The sequence below is a fragment of the Taudactylus pleione genome, unplaced genomic scaffold (genome assembly GCF_031769625.1).
Source record: "Taudactylus pleione unplaced genomic scaffold, aTauple2 ptg000040l, whole genome shotgun sequence".
In the NCBI taxonomy this organism is placed as follows: domain Eukaryota; kingdom Metazoa; phylum Chordata; class Amphibia; order Anura; family Myobatrachidae; genus Taudactylus; species Taudactylus pleione.
This window is the reverse complement of record NW_028284442.1, coordinates 25,649,259-25,671,695: the sequence shown is the minus strand read 5'-3', so window position 1 is coordinate 25,671,695 and position 22,437 is coordinate 25,649,259. Positions and strand designations below refer to the sequence as shown.

At 47.2% G+C, this 22,437-nt stretch overlaps 1 protein-coding gene across 1 annotated transcript in view; it reads right to left on the bottom strand.

The window, feature by feature from the left end:
• RPA1 (replication protein A1) overlaps positions 1-22,437 on the bottom strand; it is a 93,661-nt gene that overhangs the window by 70,772 nt on the left and 452 nt on the right. The window contains exons 2-3 of the mRNA XM_088454948.1: positions 18,527-18,574; positions 18,290-18,368 (exon numbers count right to left, since the gene is read on the bottom strand). Coding sequence (XP_088311074.1) covers positions 18,290-18,368; positions 18,527-18,574 — 127 coding nt within the window. The remainder of the gene's footprint in view (positions 1-18,289; positions 18,369-18,526; positions 18,575-22,437) is intronic.

The following is a 22,437-nucleotide window of genomic DNA, read 5'->3' as shown; positions in this document are numbered from 1 at the left end:
AGGCCGGATTAGACAAAAAAAAAAAAAATAATAATCTAAACAAACAAGACACGTTTTGGAACTGCATTCCGTGGACAGATGACACCAAGATCAAACTGTACCAGAATGATGGGAACACAAACTTATGGAGACGGCTTGGAATGGCTCTTGATCCGAAGCATACCACATCATCTGTAACACAGTAGAGGCAATGTGATGGCATGGGCATGTACGGCTTCCAATGGCACTGGGTCACTAGTGTTTATTTATGTGACGGAAGCAGCCAGATAAATTCTTTAGTGTATAGTTATACTGTCTGCTCAGATTTAGCAAAGTCATCAAAGTTGATTGGACGGCACTTCACATTACAGATTGACAGTGACCGAAAATACAATGCAAAAGCAACCCAGGAGGTTTGTAAGGCAAAGAAGTGGAATATTCTGCAATGGTCGAATCAGTCACTATCTCAACCCACTGAATATGTATTTCACTTGCTGAAGACAAAACTAAGAGGCAGAAATACCCATTAACAAACACCAACTAAAGACAACTGCAGTAAAGAATTACAAAGGAGGAAACCCAGCATTTGGGGTTCCAGACTTCAGGCAGCCATTGGGGTCAATCCAATTAGGTGCGAGTTGCCAGTCTGAAAACTCGCAGACTTTGCACGAACGAGCACACCCGATTATAATAGGAGATATGGTAAGAACTTACCAGTTATCTCTATTTCTACGAAGTCCATAGGGTTCAACAGGATACCTTGGGGGGTATAGGCGATGGCGGCAGACGTCGGGCACCTCAGAGTTAAAGGTTTCAGCCTCCCAGGATGCACTGGGGTACCTCTCCTATACCCCACTCCCAAGCAAAGGCAAATCAGTTACGTAACAAGCCATAAGAAGGAGGAGAAAAAAAAAAAAGAGAGAAGAAAGTCTGGAACACACAAGAATCTCACCAGAAGGAGACGGAAAAACAGGTGACCAGAACAAAGCCCATCTGCAGTACAGGTGCGACAGAGCACGAGTCCTGTGGAACCCTATGATGGACTTCGTAGATATAGAGATAACAAGGGTAAGTTCTTACCATATCTCATTTTCTACTTCAGGGTCCATAAGGTATCCACAGGTTACCATGGGGATGTCCCAAAGCATTATCCTTTAAGGGTGGGGACGCTCCTGTGCTGAAAGGAGAACCCGCCGCCCGAAGGAAGCATCCTGAGAGGCGAAGGTGTCAAATGCATAACACCTCACAAAGGTATGGACAGAAGACCACGTCAGAATGACCCAGTTCGCCACCCAAAAGGGGCATCTCCTGTTCAGGTGAGACGTCTGCAGCCACCAGGCCAGAGACAGACGTACCTCCGTTGAAAGCACCATGGTCTGTGTCTTTATCCGATGGGGCAACCCATTCCATCTGGAGAGGATCAATTTCTGCAGAGGTCTGGAGTGAAACTGTGCATATTCCACCATGTCGAACAGTGACACCATGGAGCCCAGTAACCTCATCGCCGAGAGGACAGACACTCGGCGGCTCTGAAGGCAACTGCGTACCTTTGCCTGTAATGCAGATATCTTTTGTTCCGTCACAAAGATCCTCTGTTGTTGAGAGTCCAACAGGGCCCCAAGATGGAGCATCCTCTGCGAGGGAACCAGGGTGGACTTTTTCCAGTTCATCAACCAGCCGTGATTCTGCAACAGTGTCAGTTGCAATTGGCGCTGTGGGATCTCTGGAGACCCTGCTAACAGAAGAAGGTCGTCCAGATAAGGCAACAAGCGGACCCCCTGCATCCGCAGGTGGGCTGCCATGACCTTGGTAAAGACTTGAGGCGCTGTGGCCAGACCAAAGGGCAGTGCCTGGAACTGGAAATGTTGGCCGAGCACTGCAAACCTGAGGAATTGCTGGTGTGCTAAGATAATATGGACATGCAGGTAAGCGTCCTGAATGTCCAACGACACCATGAAATGCCCAGGCTCCATTGCCAGAATAATGGAACGCAGGGTCTCCATCCTGAACCAAGGGACCCTCAAGGACTTGTTGAGGGATTTGAGGTTGAAGATGAGACGGTAATACCCAGTGGGTTTCTGCACCAGAAAGAGATTGGAATAGAATCCCATGCCCCTCTGGGGTAACAGAATAGGCACTATAACTCCAGCCGGGAGCATAGAGTGCAACACTTTGTGTAATGCCAAGGCTTTGTCCTGATCTGACGGAAGGCCTGTGGAGATAAACCGGCTGGGAGGCCTTTGCCGGAAGGAGAGGGCATATCCCCTAGAGACCACCTCTTGTACCCATGTGTCCTTGGTAGTCAGGTACCAGCACTGGGCGAACTGAAGCAGGCGGCCCCCAAGGGGAGGCTCGTCCAGTCAGGCTGAATGCTTAACGTCCGACTTGGGAGTAGGACGTCTTGTACTCCAAGCCTGCTTCTTTGGCTTGGCAGATTTCCTGTTACCCGACTGTCTAGGAAAGGACTGTATCTTAAACTTACCCTGGGCCCTATAAGGCCAAAAGGACGAAGTACCAGACCCTGATAGGACTGTAGCCGATGGCACACGCAGATTTAGCTGCTGCCTGCGTGGCCACAATTTTGTCCACATCAGGACCAAACAGGACCTGTCCATTAAAGGGCAAGCATTCCAATCCCTTCTTGGAATCTGCATCCGCTTTCCAATAGCACAACCACAGGGAGTGGCGAGCCGCTACTGCTGCCGAGGAGATTCTGGAAGTGAGGAGACCTATCTAAGGCTGCCTCATTGATGTACATGGCTGAGTCTCTGAGATTGCCCACTAACTCCACCTGCTCAGGGGAAGAGTCAGTGTCCAGAGACGCCTCCAAGTTACCCTTAACATCCTTAAAGAAGGCGTATTTAGATTTGGCCATGGGGGGATCCTCATCCTCAATAACCAAGGCCGCATGGACTGCCCGCTTTAGTCCAGGTATATAGATTTTAGATTTAGACTCCGCCTCCTTTGCACAAAGGGGTTCTTGGTCTGAAAAGTCAATTTCACAGTAATCAGACATCATGTCGTCATTATCATACTGAGCCGTCTGAGACAAAGGCCACAATGGTGACTCCCCCTGTAAAACGTCCATCAGGTGCTGTACTGTAGTGGACAATGAATTCATCCACACAGGCTCCTGTTAGACCTGGGGGGGGGAAACCGGGAGACCCTGAGGTATCAACTGTCTGGGGAACCCCTGCATGGGTGATGAGACTACAGTCTGCTGCGATAACCCCATCTGTGGAAACGCAGGGGACATCGCCAACTGGCCCACAAGCGTTGTAAGTGCCTTAGCAAAACAAGCCCAGGGCGGTTCCTGTACAGGTGAGGTGACAGAAATCGGGCGTGATATGAGATAACATGCCCTGCATAAACCCTCAGCGTTCACATCTCCTTCCGCTAACAGTATATTACATGTGGTACATTTTAGCTGAAGAGGATATTCACGTTCACTCCCAGATATGTGTAAATGGAGCGTATGTGACTCCCCACACAGAAAAACACTTTGTTTTTATACTGAGGCAATGAACACCCTTCAACACCGCACGGGCTTTAGCAAAGGAAGAACAGGGATAGCAAAATGGCTGACAGTCAGAAGTGAAAGTACAGTCAGACAGCGCTAGCATTAAGTCACATACAATGCAGAAATAATTAAATAAACCTGCACTACAAGCACTGTAATCAACTACACAGACCAGAGCCTGGTAGTAAACAGCGCTGCACATTCTGACCTCATCATGAGAGGTATGTGGGGGGACCCGGACCGTGATTCCACCTGTATAAAACTCCAACAGTATTTGCACACTTCCTAGAACATGGTCGCCGAGGAGCTGAGGAGGCAGGCCCGGGGGAGGAACGCTGACACAGCTCACCAGACTGCTGTGGAAAGGCACTGTGCAGTGGGGGAGGCACCGGCTGCGAGACAGGGAAGGCGCGCTCCTCTGGCATGGTATTAACCCCTGGGACGCTGGAGCATATCCACACTGCTGTAGCCAGCTGTCCCTGGTGGTCTAGTCGAAAGCGCAGGATCAGTACCTGGCTCCGCGCGCAGCCTGTCCCCAGCCTGAGTCCCCTGCCTGAGGACCAAATGACTGAATCGGAATCACCGCCACTTACCTGACCCCCTTGAATCCGGCCACAGTCAGGGATATTCTGGGGTCAATGCTAGCTGCGACCCCAGACACCCACCAGCATCCCCGGATCAGTACCGGCGTTCTGGTCCGGCGGGGTGAAGGAGCGACAGTATAGACGTTTGGCTGACTGTCTATGCTGTACAGCTCATCTTCTGCAGCAAAGCTGCTTGAAAATAAACTTCAGGGGCTGTAACAGCCCCCCTCTGAATATGGTGATCCGACTCCAAGCCGGGCACCTACGAAACTGATTTGCCTTGGCTCGGAGGCGGGGTATAGGAGAGGGACCCCAGGGCAACCTGGAAACTGAAAACTAACTCTGAGGTGCCCATCGCCTATACCCCCCAATGTATCCTGTGGATACCCTACGAACCCTGAAGTAGAAAAAGGTCTATTGGCGGTACTCGCAGCAGGGGTTCGCGAATTGTCAGCCAAATGTGATGCGATGGAAGTGCATGAAAAAGTGGGGTGACCTTCCTGGACACCAAACTGACAGTTTTCTTTGCTGAATCATACAGAAGGCTGTTAGTGGGTATAAGAAAAGTACTAGAAGTAATTAAACGGTGTTAAATGGCTGATTTGTGCAAAAAATACTTTTGGGGTTCTTTCAGGCGACAAAAAAAAAAAGAAGTATAAAAAATAAACTATTTTGTTGCTTTTTGTACCCCAAATTAAAGTTTATTTGGGGGTAATTTGTGGCCTTTTTTGGTATTAAGAACCAAAAAAATAAGAGATATGGTAAGAACTTACCTTTGTTATCTCTGTTTCTACAAAGTCCATAGGGTCCACAGGGTTGACCTTGGAGTATAGCTGGATCTGGATCCACGGGCACCATGCAGTTAAAGCTTTAGCTGCTCCCAGGATGCACTTGGGTCCATCCTCCTCTATACCCCGCCCCCGAGCCACAGGCATCTCAGCTGGTAAGCAGTACAGGCCGGAGGAGACTAAACAGAGAGAAGGAAGACTGGAACACAAGAAAACCATACTCACAGAAAAGGGAGACGGAAAACCGGTGACCAGCAACACAGCCCTTTTGAAGCCAGGTGCGTCAGGGCGGGCGCCCTGTGGACCCTATGGACTTCGTAGAAACAGAGATAACAAAGGTAAGTTCTTACCATATCTCTTGTTTTCTACTTCAGGGTCCATAGGGGTCCACAGGGTTGACCTTGGGGGATGTCGCAAAGCAGTTCAACTAAGGGTGGGGACGCTCCTGTGCAGAAAGGAGAATCCTGCGCCCAAAGGATGCATCCTGAGAGGCAAAGGTGTCAAACACATAAAACCTCAAAAACGTCTGAATGGAAGACCAAGTGGCTGCCTTGCACAGCTGAACAGCGGAGGCACAACGTCTAGCAGCCCAAGAAGGACCCACAGACCGAGTGAAATGAGCCTTAACAGAGACTGGAACAGGTAAACCTTCCTGTATATAAGCCTCCCTAATAACAGAACAAAGCCAACGGGCTAAGGTTTGTTTGTTGGCAGGCCAACCCCTCTTATGAAAACCAAAGAGGACAAACAACGAATCGGACCGTCTAACAGAAGCAGTCAACAAATTCTTAGAGCACGGACAACGTCCAACGAAGCCTCGCCAGCTGTAAGATCAGGGGACTGAAAAGCTGGCACCACCAGTTCCTGATTGATGTGGAACTTAGACACAACTTTAGGCAAAAACTCAGGACGAGTGCGAAGCACTGCTCTGTCCTGGTGAAAAATTAAGAAGGGGGGGGACTACAGGAAAGTGTCCCCAACTCGGATACTCTCCTGGCCGAAGCAATTGCCAGGAGAAACACAGTCTTAAGTGTTAACCACTTGAGGTCAACCGACTCAAGGAGGTTCAAAAGGAGGTCCCTGCAGGACCCGAAGAACCACCGCCAAGTCCCACGGAGGCACAAAGGGAGGCTGGATTCTAGAAACACCCTGGAAAAAGGTATGAACATCAGGCAGTGTAGCGATTCTACGTTGGAACCACACAGACAGAGCCGATACATGAACCTTCAGGGAAGCAAGACGTAAGCCCAGGTCAAGACCTGACTGCAGAAATGCCAAAATCCTAGAAACCCTGAACACCTGAGGATCAAAGTTTCTGGACTCACACCACTGAAAATAAGTGTGCCACACCCTGTGCCAAATCTGTGCAGAGGCCGGTTTACGCGCCCTCAGCATGGTACTGATGACAGAGCTTGAAAAGGCCCGGGACATTAAGACGGCTGTCAAAGACAGCCGACCCAGATCTGGGTAAAGGCAAGGCCCCTGAAACAGCAGGTCCCGACGCTGAGGTAGTAGGAACGGAGCGTCGACAGACAAGCTCCTGAGATCGGAGTACCAAGGCCGTCTGGGCCACGCTGGAGCCACCAGCAGAAACGTGCCCCCGTCCTGTTTGATTTTTCTTAGTACCCGAGGGAGCAGGGAGATCGGAGGGAACAGATACGCTAGGTGAAATGTCCATTTCACCGACAGCGAGTCCACCAGGCTTGCGCCTGCGTCCCTTGTCCTTGAGCCGTACACTGGTAATTTGTAATTGTGACGAGAGGCCATCAGGTCCAACTCCAGCAGTCCCAATCTGTCCACGAGAAGTTGAAACTCCTCTGGGTGAAGCGTCCATTCCCCGGGATGCACGTCTCGACGGCTGAGGAAGTCTGCCTCCCAATTGAGGACTCCCGGGATGAAGACTGCCGAGATCGCTGGAAGGTGGCGGTCCGCCAAAGGCAGGATCTGAGACACCTCTGACATCGCAGCTCGGCTGCGAGTTCCTCCCTGGTGATTGATGTACGCCACCGTGGTGGCGTTGTCGGATTGCACCTGCACTGCCCTTCCGTGAAGAGCGGTGCCTGATGACAGCAGAGCCCTGTACACGGCCCGCAGCTCCAGCATGTTTATGGGAAGAACTGCTTCCTCCGCAGACCAACGGCCCTGAAGAGACAACGAGCCGGTCACTGCCCCCCAACCCCGGAGACTGGCATCTGTTGTGAGCAGAACCCAGTCCGGGATCCAAAAGGGGCGACCCTCGATGAGATAAGCTGGCTGAAGCCACCAAGCTAGAGACTGGCGCACTTCAGAGGACAAGACCAGTGTCTGGGATCGGATCCGGTGAGGCAACCCGTTCCACTCCGATAGAATCTGCCCCTGCAGGGGCCTGGAATGGAACTGGAACCATGTCGAATGCTGACACCATGGACCCTAGGACTCTCATGGCCGAGTGTACAGACACCCTGGCACTGCTCAGGCAACTGTGTATCCGCAGTTGTAGGGAAGACACCTTTTCCGGAGTCAGGAAAATCCTTTGTTGACGAGAATCCAGAAGGGCTCCCAAATGAACCATCTGTTGTGATGGGATCAGAGAAGACTTCTTCCAATTTATCAACCACCCGTGTGCCTGAAGACAAGCAATGGTCAGGTGGAGATGTCGAAGAAGTACCTCCGGGGAGCCCGCCAGCAGTAGAAGATCGTCCAGATACGGCAGCAGCCGTATGCCCTGGACCGAAGGTGGGCAGCCATAATTGCCATCACCTTGGTGAACACCCTCGGAGCCGTGGAAAGGCCAAAAGGCAACACCCGAAACTGGTAGTGATGTTGCAGGATAGCAAACCTCAGATACCTCTGGTGTGCCGATGCTATGGGCACATGAAGATAGACTCACTGCACCTTTCCACTACAATCAACCTCCCAGATTCAGTGTCTGGGAGGGCTATAGCGCTGTGTACACTGTCCTTGATCGGGGGAGAGGTACACAGGGGGACCGGTCCGCGTGCTCCCTGAGAGTATCTGCGCTGCCACAAGAAAATGGCCCCCAGAGACCTCAGAGGAGGAGTGGGCGAGTAACTGCAGCTCAGCGACGCCAGACAACGTACTGAAAGGCGCGCTGAGCTGAGGAGCCGCTAAACAGGGAAGGCTTCCTCCCCTGGCTAGCAATTAACCCCAGGGCTGCCGGCTTCCCGCATGCCATTGAAATCCTTGGTGGTCTAGTGGTCTCACGGGGTATTCCTCCGCAGAGGGGGAGCCCGCCGCCACCGCTAGCAGCCCCCGGTCTGTCCCCTAGAACCGGGGGCAAAGGACTGCATTTCTGGCAAGACCCGCGAGCCGCCGCTAATCGGCGACTCGCAGCTTACCTTGTCCCCGCCAGCAGTCCAGAGAGGTCCCCAGAGTCCGGCTAGTACGTACTCTGGCCTCCCGCCGCGATCCCCAGTGCGATACTGGCGTCGCAGCGCCGGCGTTGAATAAGAGCGGCAGCATGGGCGTCTGTGTAGACAGCCCTTCGCTGCCACTAAAGAGCCGTTAAAAAAAACAAAACCCTAACAGGCTCTTTTTTTTGTAAATAAAAAAGCTTTTGGGGGCTGCTCCTGCAGCCCCCCCTGCGCAGGGTGACCCAACTCCGGCCGGGCATCAACTTTAAACTACGTGGTGCCCGTGGTTCCAGATCCAGCTATACCCCAAGGTCAACCCTGTGGACCCCCTATGGATCCTGAAGTAGAAATGACATGTAATTATTTAACTGCCTAATTAGTTATTGGGGGGGGTCCAAGGGGTTCTGCATGGTGTCCTGACATGTTAACCTTAAAATAAAGAGTTTCCCTACCAACTCTTACCCTCAGAAAGGTGTGAATGGAGATGGTACAGAGTCTCCTATATCCAAAATGCTGGGACCAGGGGTATTTTGGATATCGGAATATTTCGTAATTTGGAATATTTGCATACCATAATGAAATATCTTGGGAATGGAACCCAAATCTAAAACACAGAATGCATTTATATTTATACACACAGTCTGCAGGTCATTTTAGACAATACTCTCAATGCTGTGGCTCAAACAGTTTGTGTACGTTGAACACACAAAAAGCAATAGTTTCACTCAGTCATGCTAAAAAAAATTCTGTATTTTGGAATATTTGGAAATGGGAGACAACCTGTAATTGGACTGCAAAATTAAGAAAACAGCAACTCGAACCTAATTGGATTGTCCTTTGTAGACGATGGATTAACCCCATTTAGCAGTATCCAATTAGCCCCGAACATTGTTCGGGCACCGATTGATCACTGTGATCAGCGAAAAACGTGGATTTTTTGCCGATTATCCCCGTTTTTTGAGGATTATTTTTAATTTTTTTCGCCCTATCCTATTATTTTGAGCTAAATAATAGGATATAGCTCACGAAAACACATTGGGTGCGCGATAAGCTCGCAGACCTATGTATTTTCGCCATTTTTTGGGTCGAAAAAAAAAAGGCACTTATTGTGGATTTTTTATCGAGACACATCAGGTCCCGAAAAATATCCACAATAAGTGCAGACATCGGGCGGAACATCAGGGCTAATAGGTTGGCCCTGCCGCAATCAATTAGCATTGCTACTTTAGCGCTAATTAGATACCGCCCATTGTCTGCAAAGGATTCTCGACAAAATCTTAAAATGTTAATTTTTAATAGTATCACATTTGAACCCCTGAAAATAGGGGACTATGTATAAAACTGGTTGCAATTCCTAAAATGTAATACTTTTGTTCAACCCTTGAATTAAAGCGGATAGTCCACACTTAAATTGTATCTCCATTGTTTAATCTCAAATACACTGTGGTGGCCTAAAGAGACAAAATTATGAAAATTTTGTCAGTGTCCAAATATAGATGGACCTAATTGTATGTTATTAGAAGCCATAGTATAGCACATTGGAAAAGTGGAATTGTGTGAGAGCAGGCTTCCCAGACTCATTTTCAAGTTCCTAATAAAACAATGGTATTTTAAGCAGAGCAGTAGAGATGCAGAGCGTATGAATGCTAATCCAGTACTATAATTATTACATTACAATATTGTGGGCAGGTGTATTTGTTGTTAAACCGTAGTGCCATCTAGCATCGTATACAAGCATCTCTGGCTCTAAAATTTATTTTTATTAGGAATGTATGTAATTGATAAAGGTCAGTTTGTTTAAAGCAAACATTCAGAAAAAAAAATTATAAAGTTTAGGTACAGATGTGTCCACATACATCTAGCCTCCTTGCTCGTTAAACAAGCCGTTCTAGTCATGCCATGCTGTGCCGAGTCTTTTAGTGCAACTTTTCCCCTTAAAATGCATCTCGTTAGCAAAGTGATGCGTATAGGACACACAAGCAGCTTATGCCGATTAAAATGTGGCATGCCTATATTTATGTTATGTGTAATGCGACTTGTAGTGCACGGAGGAAAGATGTGGACACCTGTATAATGCTGACTTTATTTACTGCAGCTTTCCTTACTCAGTCTCTAATAAAAAACAGTACCACATGGACAAAAAAAGGCAGCTGGAAATGGCAGTATAAAAAACTAACTATTCATTTAAAGCTGGGTACACACTGTACCGGCCGCATTATCAGACACTGGATACACATCAGAACGATGTAATTAAAGATGGAACGGATGACTTGTTCAGTCCTTCATTACACTGCATGGCGCCAAATGCGATATAGTCAGGTTGATGTGCAGAACATCAAACCTCACGTTGCATGTGACGGGAGCGCACATATCGTGCATACACGCTGCACAAAACGCATGATTTGTCATTCCAATTTGGCCAAATCAGGACGGCATCGCTCCAGTGTGTACCCCGCTTTAGTTTTAAATGTTTATGTAGAAGAATTAGGCACAAAAGTCAAGAAACTAAACCAAGCACATTAAAAGGTAAAGCCGAAAAAAAAATTCATATTTATTTCAGATGCAGAACTCTGTGAAGTACTTTGAGCCTTCATAAGAAAGACATACATTTCATAATTGAATAATTATACATATTTCGATTTGAGACAATAAGTTGCAGTGTCCCCAAACTAATTCACAGAAAAGAATCAAATACAAATATCCCATAGTCTCTTACATCCCATGGTGGACACCAAGGCAGGGGAGTACCCAAAGCTGCCCTTACATGTGGGTACATCCAGGAGTTGCAGGACACAGCAACTTCTGTCGCAAAAGCACTGAGCATATAAAAGTGAATGTGCAGAAATTGAAAGTATCCCTCTTTATGTGAACTTGTCTCAATTAAAATTCAATCTAAAAACAAAGGAGGGATGTATATATCTTGTATGTGCTTAATTCCCAGCAAGAAAGTCTGCACTTCTGGTAAACTGCCATCTTCTTCTGGGGAGAAATAAAACAGACAGAAAAAGCGCTGATCTGGACATTAAAACAGTCTCAAACCAGTATATAACCTGTCCGGAAAATCTGCCTCCAAGTTCGCCACCCCTGGAATGTAACACTGCTGACAATGCTATACCTTAAGTGTTGTTCAATGCATGATCTCTCCGGTTTTGGCCGTTGCAAGGGAGTTGTTTCTTCTTCCCTCGTGGTTGATGGCAGGAGAAGGAAAGACTATGTACACCAGAAACACTTACAGAAGATGAGGGAATCCGTGACCGAGAGAAAAATTACCCAATGCAGCCAGGAGCGTCAGGGTGGGTGCCCTGAGGACCTCAAAGACGAAGAAAAAAAAAAAAAAAAAAAAGTGTTAAAGGCAAGTCTACCATAATTCTTATTTTCTTCTTCAGCGTCCACAGGAATACCATGGGGGATGTCCTAAAGGAGTTCCCCATTGATCAAAGGAGTGCCAAACTCTAATAAATGCGGGCAGAGGAAGGGTTTTTGTACCCTAAGCATCGTCTAAAAAACCGTCAGAGACAGACGAGGTAGGTCCGGATGCAAGCAGGACCCTGCGCTAACAGATGTGGCCATAGGGAAAGAGGAAACAGTGTGTATGGATAGATTCCGTATGTCGGTGAGCCAATGGCGCCTGGGCCAAGCAGGAGCTACCAGTTTTACTGTGCCGCCTTCCTGCTTGAATTTCCTGAGGACCATTGGGAAGAGGGAAATTGGAGGAAAGAGGTACGCCATCTTGAAGTACCACCTCATCGCCAGCGCGTCCATGAAAGCGGCTGAGGGATCTCTGGTCCTGGACCCGTACCTGGGGACTTTGTGGTTGTGACTTGAGGCCAAGTCTGGTAGACCCAAATTGCTCACTAGGAGTTGAGAAACTCCCAGGTGCCCTAAGCATCGTCTGAATCACAGAGCTGGAGAAAGCTTTGGCTCTTTAGACTCTCTGGAGTGTATGTCCCGACGACTTAGGAAGTCCGCTTCCCAGTTGAGGACTCCCGAAATTAATATTGCTGAGTTAGCCGAAAGAGGACGTTCTGCCCAGATCAGAATGTTTGCCACTTCCCTCATGGCTGCCTGACTTCGCATACCTCCCTGATGATTGAGTTAGGCTACGGTGGCTGCGTTGTCGGACTGGATCTGGAATGCCTTGGAGGTCCTGTGACAGGATGAGCACTTTGGATACTGCACGAAGCACCAGGATGTTTACAGGCAGGTGACTTTCCTGATTTGTTCATCTTCCCTGAAAGGTATGATGCCCTGTCACCGCCCACCATCCACGAAGACTGGTGTCAGTGGTGAGAAGCACCCAATGGGCAACCCTTGTCCAGATGAGACCTTTTTAGCCAGTATGAGAGAGAAGAGCCTCCGGAGTGAGAAGGATCCTCTGGGACTGCATTAGATGATACTGCCCGTTCCACCGGGAGAGAATCAATTGTGGAAGAAGCCAGGAGTGGAACTGAGCATATTCCACCAAGTCGAAGGTGGATATCATTGACCTCAGGACCTGCTTCTCTGATAGAATGGAAACCCTTCACTTGCGAAGCAATTTGCGCACTCGCAATAATAGGGCCGAAATCTTGTTCCCTGGCAGAAACACCCTTTGTGCCTGAGAATCCAGAAGTGCTCCCAGATGTAGCATCTGCTGTATTGGATAAAAGGAAAACTTCTTCCAATTGATGATCTAGCCATGCGTCTGTAGGCAGGCAATAGTCAACTGGAGATGGTGTTGTAAAACAGATGGAGACTGTACTATTATCAGGAGGTGGTCCAAGTATGGCTGACTCCCTGACACCTGTGGTGGGCCTTTACAACCATTATTTTGGTGAAGACCCAAGGGGCCGTTGACAGACCAAAGGGCAATGCCTGGAATTGGTAATGTTGTTGCAGGACAGTAAACCATAGAAATTGTTGGTGGAATGTCATAATCGGTACATGCAGATACGCATCCTCAATGTCCAGGGAAGCCATAAAATGCAGGCGTCTGTTTGATGCCAGGAGTCCGCATAATGAAGAAGTCGGCCTCCCACCCTGGGATCCCCCAGGAAGAGCCTCGCCCCATCTCCCCCGTATGTGAGAGATATAGGTCAGCTGTTCTCTACCAAATGCTAACAGAGTGTCTTCCAATTCCCCCGTCCATTCTTAAACAGCCTTGGATACCCAGGCCGCAGCCATAGCCCACCGGGTAAGAGATCCAGACAATGAAAACACTGATTTAAGACATGTTTCAAGTTTTCTGTCGGATCTTTAAGGGAAGATGCGGACGGTATAGGCAACGTAGCACTCCTGACTAAATGCATCACATGAGCATCCACAATAGGAGGGACTTCCCACTTTTTTTCAATTCGGTAGGTGGGAAAGGTTACAAAGATGCTAATCTTATTGTAACATGGAACAGTTTATCCCGAGTACTCCATGGTTCTCCCATAAGTTCAGTGAGCCGCTCAGACTTCGGAAACTCAGCTTTTACTACCTTCTGGTGTTTAAACACTGGAGCCTTAGGTCTAAGAACTGGCTCGTCATCCTCTATATTTATTATTGATTTGACCGCCCTCACCAAAGAAGGGACATTCGCTGTAGAAGGATGGTTCTCTTCTCCTGAGATAGACCCTGAAGAAGAACCCAGCGCATCATGACTCCCCCAATGATGCGTCTGAATTTACATGCTGTGACAAAATGAAATAGTCCGCTTAGGCGCTTTAATGGCTACCGGTCTGTTTGCCTGCAACATATGCTGAAGCGCAGCAGCTGACTGAGCCAAACTCAGACTAGCATGGGCATTAACATCTAACCAGGGAGGATGTATAGGGGGGGGGGGGCAAACAGAGCAGGCTGGAACTGCTGTGGGTATCCCATTATGGGAGGCAGCTTGGGAGCAGCCAAACGGTCCACTAGCTACGTCATAACCTAAGACAAGGACGACACCCACAGTGGCTGTACAGGGGCTGGTAGACTGGACTGGTGAGGTGGTTCTTTATAACAAATAGCGCACAAACCATCCTGTATAAAATCCTGAGGGGACAAGCCCGCCAAACAGCTTTTACATGAAACCAGCACCGGGGACTCAGCCTCCAGTTTATTCTTACCTTTAGACATAACAAATAAGTGTAAATGTGACTGCCTTCACAAGTATCAATGTGAAGTAAAATAGAGGGGGGGGGGGGGGGGGGCGGAGAATTCCCCACACACCTGTAGCAAAGGGTTAAGGAGAAATGGCAGTGATAGTTATAACTGACAGTACAGAAAGTAAAAGGCAGTATATCAATACAGCAGATGTAGCAAAGTCACATACAATGCATATACAATATACTTGCATATGGCTCTGAATCAACTACTGAAAACACAAGGTTTGGTAGGATTTGAGCGCTGTATAAGCTGGCCTCTTGGGAGAGAGATATACAGGGATACTAGACCCAAAACCTCCTGAGACTAGCAGCTTCAGCAGGTAACTGATAGTGGCAGCTAGGCGTCTCATATACAGGAGGGTAGGAGGAGAACCCAGACATGGGAAAACCTCAGCTGGATTGGCGTCTGAGCTGGGGGAGGAGCTGCTGGGGAGAGCCTACCTCTCCTATGCCGTATTAACCCCCTGTGAGTGCTGGCTTTAGAAATATGGCCATCGCCACTGTCCCCGGCGCCAGACTCACTTGCCTCAGTGGTCCAGTGGGGGAGCGCCACTACAGCAACCTCCAGCAGGTCTCCAACTGCCACGGGGAACCACCTTACCTGCGTCCCCGTGCTTCCGGCTGCAGTCCCAGGTCCCAGCTGCTAGCCAAGCTCCACTGATGCCCATCCAAATCACCAGTCCGGTTACTGTTGTTGCCGCGCCAGGGGGCGGCGCAGCAACAACTCTGTAGTAAAAACAAATAAAATAAAAATCTAAAATAAAAGCTTGAGACTGCCTGAACAGTCCCCCTGTTTTAAAGGTGCGTCTGAATCCTGCAGCACCAAACGAAAAACTGAATGCCTGTGGCTAGGGGCGGGGTATATGTGGAGGAGGACCAGAGGCATCCTGGGAGCTGAAAGCTTAACTGTTTGGTGTCTGGATCACTCCAACCACATTTCCCCATGGTATCCCTGTGGACTCCCCATGGACCCTGAAGAAGTAACACTATTTCATTGCTGGGCCATGCCAAACCATCACAGCTTCCAACCCGACCATCTAAGATTTTCATGAAATTTGGTAGGATGATAGACGGCATAAAGTAACTTTCATATGCAAAATTTTTAGCCCTCAGTGATACCCGGCATTAGAAACGGAGCTGGGAGCGTGGCCAGTGCTGCGACCCATTTGATATTAAAAGGACATAGCAGCAGTAGAAAACAATTGAGGAAGGTGCTACAATGGAAGATTAAAATACAGCCACATGGCAATAGTGATCAAATTATTGTGATAACTGCAGGAAACAAATTAAAAGGGATTCTTTAACAGCTGAGGAAGGACCAAGCACATCAGTTGATGAGGAAAGTGCAGAAGTGGCAACATGCAGGACTGAAACAGCTTTGCAGTTTAAGCAGTGCGGGAGCATCACCTATCAAGAGGAAAAGAATGAAAGAAGAAAACTATTGCAAAAGGAAAGCTGTAAAAACTGCAAAAGTTATAAAAAAAAAAAAAGGATATATTCAATATTCCAGCAGAGGAACCTTTACCTGATAAATGTTTGCTACTGCTGCTGTGTCCTTTAATATCAAATTGGTTGCAGCACTGAATCTTAATGTACTTTTTATTCATTTGTCACGCTCTTGATCAAACTACCACTATTCACTGATAAACTGTGGGCCTGATTCAGAGATGGACAGAATTGCACAGCCGCACACAAGTGGATGTACGATTCCATCCATTTAAAATGCAGAAGGCGGTGTCAGACACCTCCTTGCTGCATCTGCGTGATCCCAGCGCTACGACCGAGGTTTACAAATATCGATTGTTTACTATCGATGGCAAAGCCAATTATTTTTCGCCATAGATGACAAAGTGGAACCCGATAGATTTCTTTCAGCTCATGACAGAGCTTAGCCCTGGCCCTTGGCTGTCCACTAAGTCCCACCACCTAAGCCCGATCCCGTGTTTTTATTAGCCAGTGGCTTGTTAGATACCTGGCAGCGGTGGCCATCGAGTGGTGCAAACCATTGATTGTTCATCACAGATTGTTATTGTAACATTGATGGTCATCACTCATGGTGCCATCGAATAAAGAATGGTATAAATACACCCTCCAGGAGCAACTTCTCCCAACCATCCAAGAACAGTTTGGTGATGAACAATGCCATTTCCAGCATGATGGAGCACCTTGCCATAAGGCAAAAGTGATAACTAACTGGCTCGGGGAACAAAACATCAAATTTTGAGTCCATGGACAGGAAACTCCCCAGACCTTAATCCCACAGAGAACTTGTGGTCAATTCGTAACAGGCAGGTCTGTAAACAAAAACCCACAAATTCAGACACACTCCAAGCATTGATTAGGCAAGAATGGGCGGCCATCCGTCAGTATGTGGCCCAGAAGTTGATTGACAGCATGTCAGGGCGAATTGCAGAGGTCTTGAAAAAGAAGGATCAACATGCAAATATTGACTCTTTGTAGAAACTTAATGTAATTGTCAATAAAAGCTTTTGACACTTATGAAATTGTTGTAATTTTACTTCAGTATACCATAGTAACATCTGACAAAAAGGTCTAAAAACACTGAAGCAGCAAACTTTGTGAAAAACAATACTTGTGTCATTCTCAAAACTTTTGGCCATGGCTGAATATCTGTCCTTGTGGAAGTGAGTTCAATAGGCCGCTGCACTAATAAACGGTTGGTTCTCGCATCGCATTGAGTTTTTGAACACAAAACCATTGTGTGGCTGATACATTTGAATGTGTCAAGTCATAACAAGTACACATTAAAAGCAGATTACAAAACACAAAATATTCAAAAGGGGACAATTCAATTGGCGAGAGCACAGATGTGTCCTTACACATCTTTGCTGCAGTCGTGCCAAACAGCCCTTCTTGGTGTGCCAAGGTCCCGTGAGACTCAGCTAGCGCTGGGCGTCTTTTTTACCGAAAGTGCATCTAAGTCGCAATGCGACTAGGACGCACCATGAGACTATGCTGATTAATTTGATATCTGACATTTGTATATCTGTGTTTTCTCAATCAGTATGCGAAATGCTACGATGCAGCGGGCACGGCATTTTTCCCTCTCCAAGTTCTATTTACAGTCTCAGTCACGCACTGATATACAAGTTTCATATATCAAAGTAATTGGCATAGCTATTGGTGTGTCCTAATCACATTGCATTGTGCGGCTCACTCACACCAGGCAAGTCGAGCTGCATGGCGTATTGAGGCTACATGTATGAGAACTAGGGATGTGCAGGCTCGGATAGGTTCGAGTTTGCACGTCAAGTTCGGATTTTTCCCTCCAAAAAAACGGAACTCAGAAAGAGGCAAAACGTCATCTTGCATGGACAAACATCTTTGTCCAGGAATGATAAGGTTTGTCCATGCAAGATGACGTTTTGCCTCTTTCTGAGTTCCGTTTTTTTTGAGGGAAAAATCCGAACTCGACGTGCAAACTCGAACCTATCCGAGCCTGCACATCCCTAATGAGAACACATCTGTATCTCCTGTCTAAAGTGACTGGCAGATATTAAATTGTTTTGGGCACCCTGCACAAAGGCTGCACTTATTGCGGATTTCTCTTGCACTCTCCCGAGGTGCAAGCAGAAATCCGCCTAAAGGAGGGCTTTGGGGCTGGGCGCGAGTATCAGGTGCACCTTAACTGCTGCACATAGCATGGGAGAAGCCGCTTTACATGGCTAATCCTGTGCAGTTTAAGCATTAGAATCTGGTCTTGGCGACCAGCACTGGGCTGGTCGCACAATCAATTGAATACCTTTAGTCACTTTAGATGGGAGGTACAGTTGCCGACAATTGAATTGCCCCCTACAAATGTATAAATTCAGCAAAAGCTAGGTCAACTAGTAATAAACTCATCTCTAATATTGCTATTAAAATAGACAAGCCAGAAATCTGTGGTTACAAGCATGTATTTTGTACTAAAATTTTATTTAAAAATACCTACAAGAAAGTGTGTGTAAACCATCACTCATCAGCAACCGATAGCGAGGGGGGCCGTTAGCAGTATTGATTGGACGAATATTCTAAAATGAAAATAAAACAGTAATTAATACAGACTTTCATAATTATCCTACATACACAATAATATAAAATATGTAGTTGCCACCTGTAAGTACCTTTACATTGATATAGCAGGTTTGAAGCTAATACTTCAACTGTCTAAATTAACTCAGATACTTACAATGACTTGCAAAATAGGCTTGCATGACGAATCTCCTTGCAAAATAGCCTGCAATAAAAACAAAAGTTCAGTCGCACAGTAATAGAAGGCTCACGAGTAGAATTGAAAAAAAATAAAAAATAACTAGACCAAAATATATAATACTTAAAAAATTTACCACATTACTATAATTTAGCCATTTACAAAGAAAAGCTATTTATTGAAATGCTGAACTGACTCAACTTAACAGGAGCACTCCCATTTAGAAGTTACCTTTTAAGTGAAAAACACTTCACTGTAGCGGAACTAGTTAAATGTTAGCAAGCTGAATACTGCTGGGTATACACACTAGGCTATGTGTACCCAGCCCGACATTTGCGGGACACGGCCGATGTGGGCAGCGACAGTGGGGGGACATGCTGCATTCGGCAGCATGGCCCTTGCAAAGGACATACCCTGCAAGTAAGGCCGACAGAGGATGACGCCGACGACCAGCAGGAGCACGCATTGTCAGCGACATAGCGGGCACACACTAGACCACAGGTTCTCAAACTCGGTCCTCAGGACCCCAAACAGTGCATGTTTTGCAGGTCTCCTCACATAATTACTAGTGAAATAGTTATCTGCACCTGTAGATCTTTTAAAATGTGTCAGTGAGTAATGAATACACTTGTGCACCTGCTGGGTGACCTGGAAAAAGTGAACTGTGTGGAGTCCTGAGGACCGAGTTTGAGAACCACTGCACTAGACGATGTGTCCGATATGTCGACATATCATCTAGTGCAGTGGTGGCCAACCTGTGGCTCTTGAGCCACATGAGGCTGTTCCATTGTCTTGATGCGGCTCGCCTGACTGACACAGACTGCCTCCTCTGATGGGCGCCCAGCTGTTCAGAGGAGACTCGTCCTTTGTTGCAGCAGTCTGCTCCACTCCAGAAGTATGTAAGGGTGACATGACTCCACAAACAGGAGGTGGAGTTCAACTTGGGACTGAACCTGTAGCCACGAAGAGGTCGCAGACGCAAGAGCCTACCTACGTGACACAGACAGTCCGCAACAAGAGCTGAGGGTTTTTTTATTCTTTTTTTCCTTTTATTTGTGACATGTGAGGGGCTGGAGTGGCCCATGGAGTGGGAGGGAGTGTGGGGGGAAGGTTCTGGACCAGAGTGGCTCTAGTGACACATGGGGGGACTGGTGGAGTGACACATGGGGGGGTGGGTTGGTTTGTATTATGTGAATCTGTTTTTTTTCAATGTATTTTTTTGTGGATGTGGCTTTTTCATTGTATTATTTAGGATGTGCTCTTTCAGTGTATTTTTGTTGGATCTGGCTTATTTCCGTGTATTTTATGTGGATCTGTTTTATTTAATGTTTTTTATATTGTTCTGGCTTTTTCTTTCCCTTTAATAGTTACCTCCATGGTGATTGTGTGCATGCACTTTTACATGCTCCTACAAAAATCATACCAGGGGTATGGCCTAGCTGGCACAAGGTCACACCCCTTTTTGCAAGTGCACCTACAGTGTGCGCATGATCTCGGCTCTTTGACATACCTACAGATATTTTTGGGCACTGACTGACTGGTTAGCCACTCCTGGTCTAGTGTGTACCCAGCTATGATTGGCAGGTGGTGTTGCTGTTTCCTATTGGTCTGTCCGGTCACATCCCCATCACTAACATGTAACTGAGCATGCTAATTTAAAGGATCAATTTAATTAGCTGTGATGTGCCGTGCATCACATTATGGAACGGCACTTCATGGGACCCCTACATCACCGAATTTGTCTTGAAGCCATAGAGTTTCGTAGGAAAATCAGCAATGATGTGGCTAACTGAATGGGCAAATATATGCGCAGCCTTAGTTGCAGTGATCTTCAGCTGCACATAGCTCCTAATAAACTTGACCCCCTATACTTTTACACTGTAATTGCAACCACAATTCAAATAAAATGTAGCATATAATTGGGCAAGCATATTGACTGGATGATTCAATTGTTTTATTGCATCTAATCTGCCGTCTAAAGTGACAGGAGATTGGGGTGCGATACTCAATTGTTTTTGGGCGCCCATGCCTTATAGCACATGTCGCTCCCAAATAGACCGAATTTAGTGGTGTAAAATGGCTAAACCATCTAAAGTCCTGGTTAGCGCACCCAAACAACAGACTTATCGCCCATTTTTGCTCGTCACCCAAGTAGGGCACGCACCCAAAAAGGGGGCGCGGTCATGACAAAAGTAGGCATGACTAAGATGCACCCCCTTTTCATCACTCTTGTAGGCGTGCCCGGCACTTACGGACATGCCGGGCTGCCCCAAAGCTTTCCCTTTTCTGTGGATAGATGCCGAGGGTGATCGCTACACCGCAATTTTCCCCACCAGCGGGACACTGCGTACCGCGGGAGGGGACGACACCCAGCAGGCTGTTTAGCGGGGTGCAACCAAAAGGGGCAGGGAGCATTCTGCCCTTTTGAAACCGGGCATGCAGCCCCGCTAAAACAGCCTCGTGGGAACGCTAATTTCACTGCATTGCACAGCAGGGCCATGATTACATAAATTGTGTAATTGCCTCCCCGACCACCTTTTACATTAAAAAAAATTAACAGGATCCAGAAGGGTGCTCTATTCTCCAAGTAGAAGTCCACAAAAGTCAAGAGTCTCCTGGGCATTCCAGAAAACAAGGCAAGTATTGGGACAAATCAATTAAATGTGATGCAGTGGCTTTACACCTTAGGAGGACAGTGTGTAAATGACGGCAGCCTACACTACACAGACGGTGTAATAGTTGGCATTACTACCTCACAGCACTGAGGTCGTCGGTTCCATTCCCACTACTGCCCTAACCATGTGGAGTTTGTATATTCTCCGTGTGCTTGCGTGGGTTTCATCAGCGTACTCCAGTTTCCTCCGACACTCCAAAACAGGTTGGTAAATTGGAGTGTGGAAGTGAAATTCCTCCCACACTCCAAATACAGGTAGGTTAATTGGCTCCCAACAAAAAGTAACCCTAGTGTGTATGCGTGTGATCATTTGGTAGGAAATACAGATTGTAAGCTCCACTGGGGCAAGGACTGATATGAATGGGCAAATATTATTTGTAAAGCTCTATGGAATATAAGTGCACTATATAAAGAACTGGTTAAGAAATAAATAAGAAAATGCACAATGTTAGGCTAAAATACAGGAACAGCCTTGATAAAGACCTTGAACTGGTTGAAACGCATTGGAGGTAGAGGGACATCATAAGACCTTTTCCCAGAGCCTGTGTGAGACGGATGAGGATCAGTAGCTGAGGTTACCCGGGTTAGAAACATCTCCTCAGTCATTGTATGCATCTATTTGACCGGATTCTGGTAGGAGGCTAACTTCACCTGTGATATTGTACCTCTTGGTGGTTCTAAGGAGCCTTAATCTCATATTCTACTTACTTGGAGTGGATCAACAGTTTATTTTTGCCAGCATATTGGGTGGTCGGTCACCTGATGGCTCTGTGTGGGGACCGCCCGATGTGTCGGCCGTCGGATCCCCCATCGCGTTGCAAGGTGCATATCGCACAGTGTATGGACGGCTCTAGTCACAATGTGATGTCACTAGGATGCACCAGGAGACTGTGCTGATTAATGTGATATGCAACACTTGTATATCTGTGTGCTTCTTAAATCTGTGTAAGAAATGCTATTGCAGCGGCCACAGCTTTTTTCCACGGCAAGTTCCATTGTGCTTCATATACAGACTCAGTCGCACACAGAAATACAAGTGTTGCATATCAAAATAATCAGTACAATTTCATCGTGTACGCAAAGACACCCATCGCTAGCAGAGTGGCACGAGACCTGGGGGATCCCTTGCGCCAGGTTTCTCGCACCACATGGCATACTGAGGCTAGACGTATGAGGACACATCTGTAATTGTGCTTTACGCAATATATATATGAAA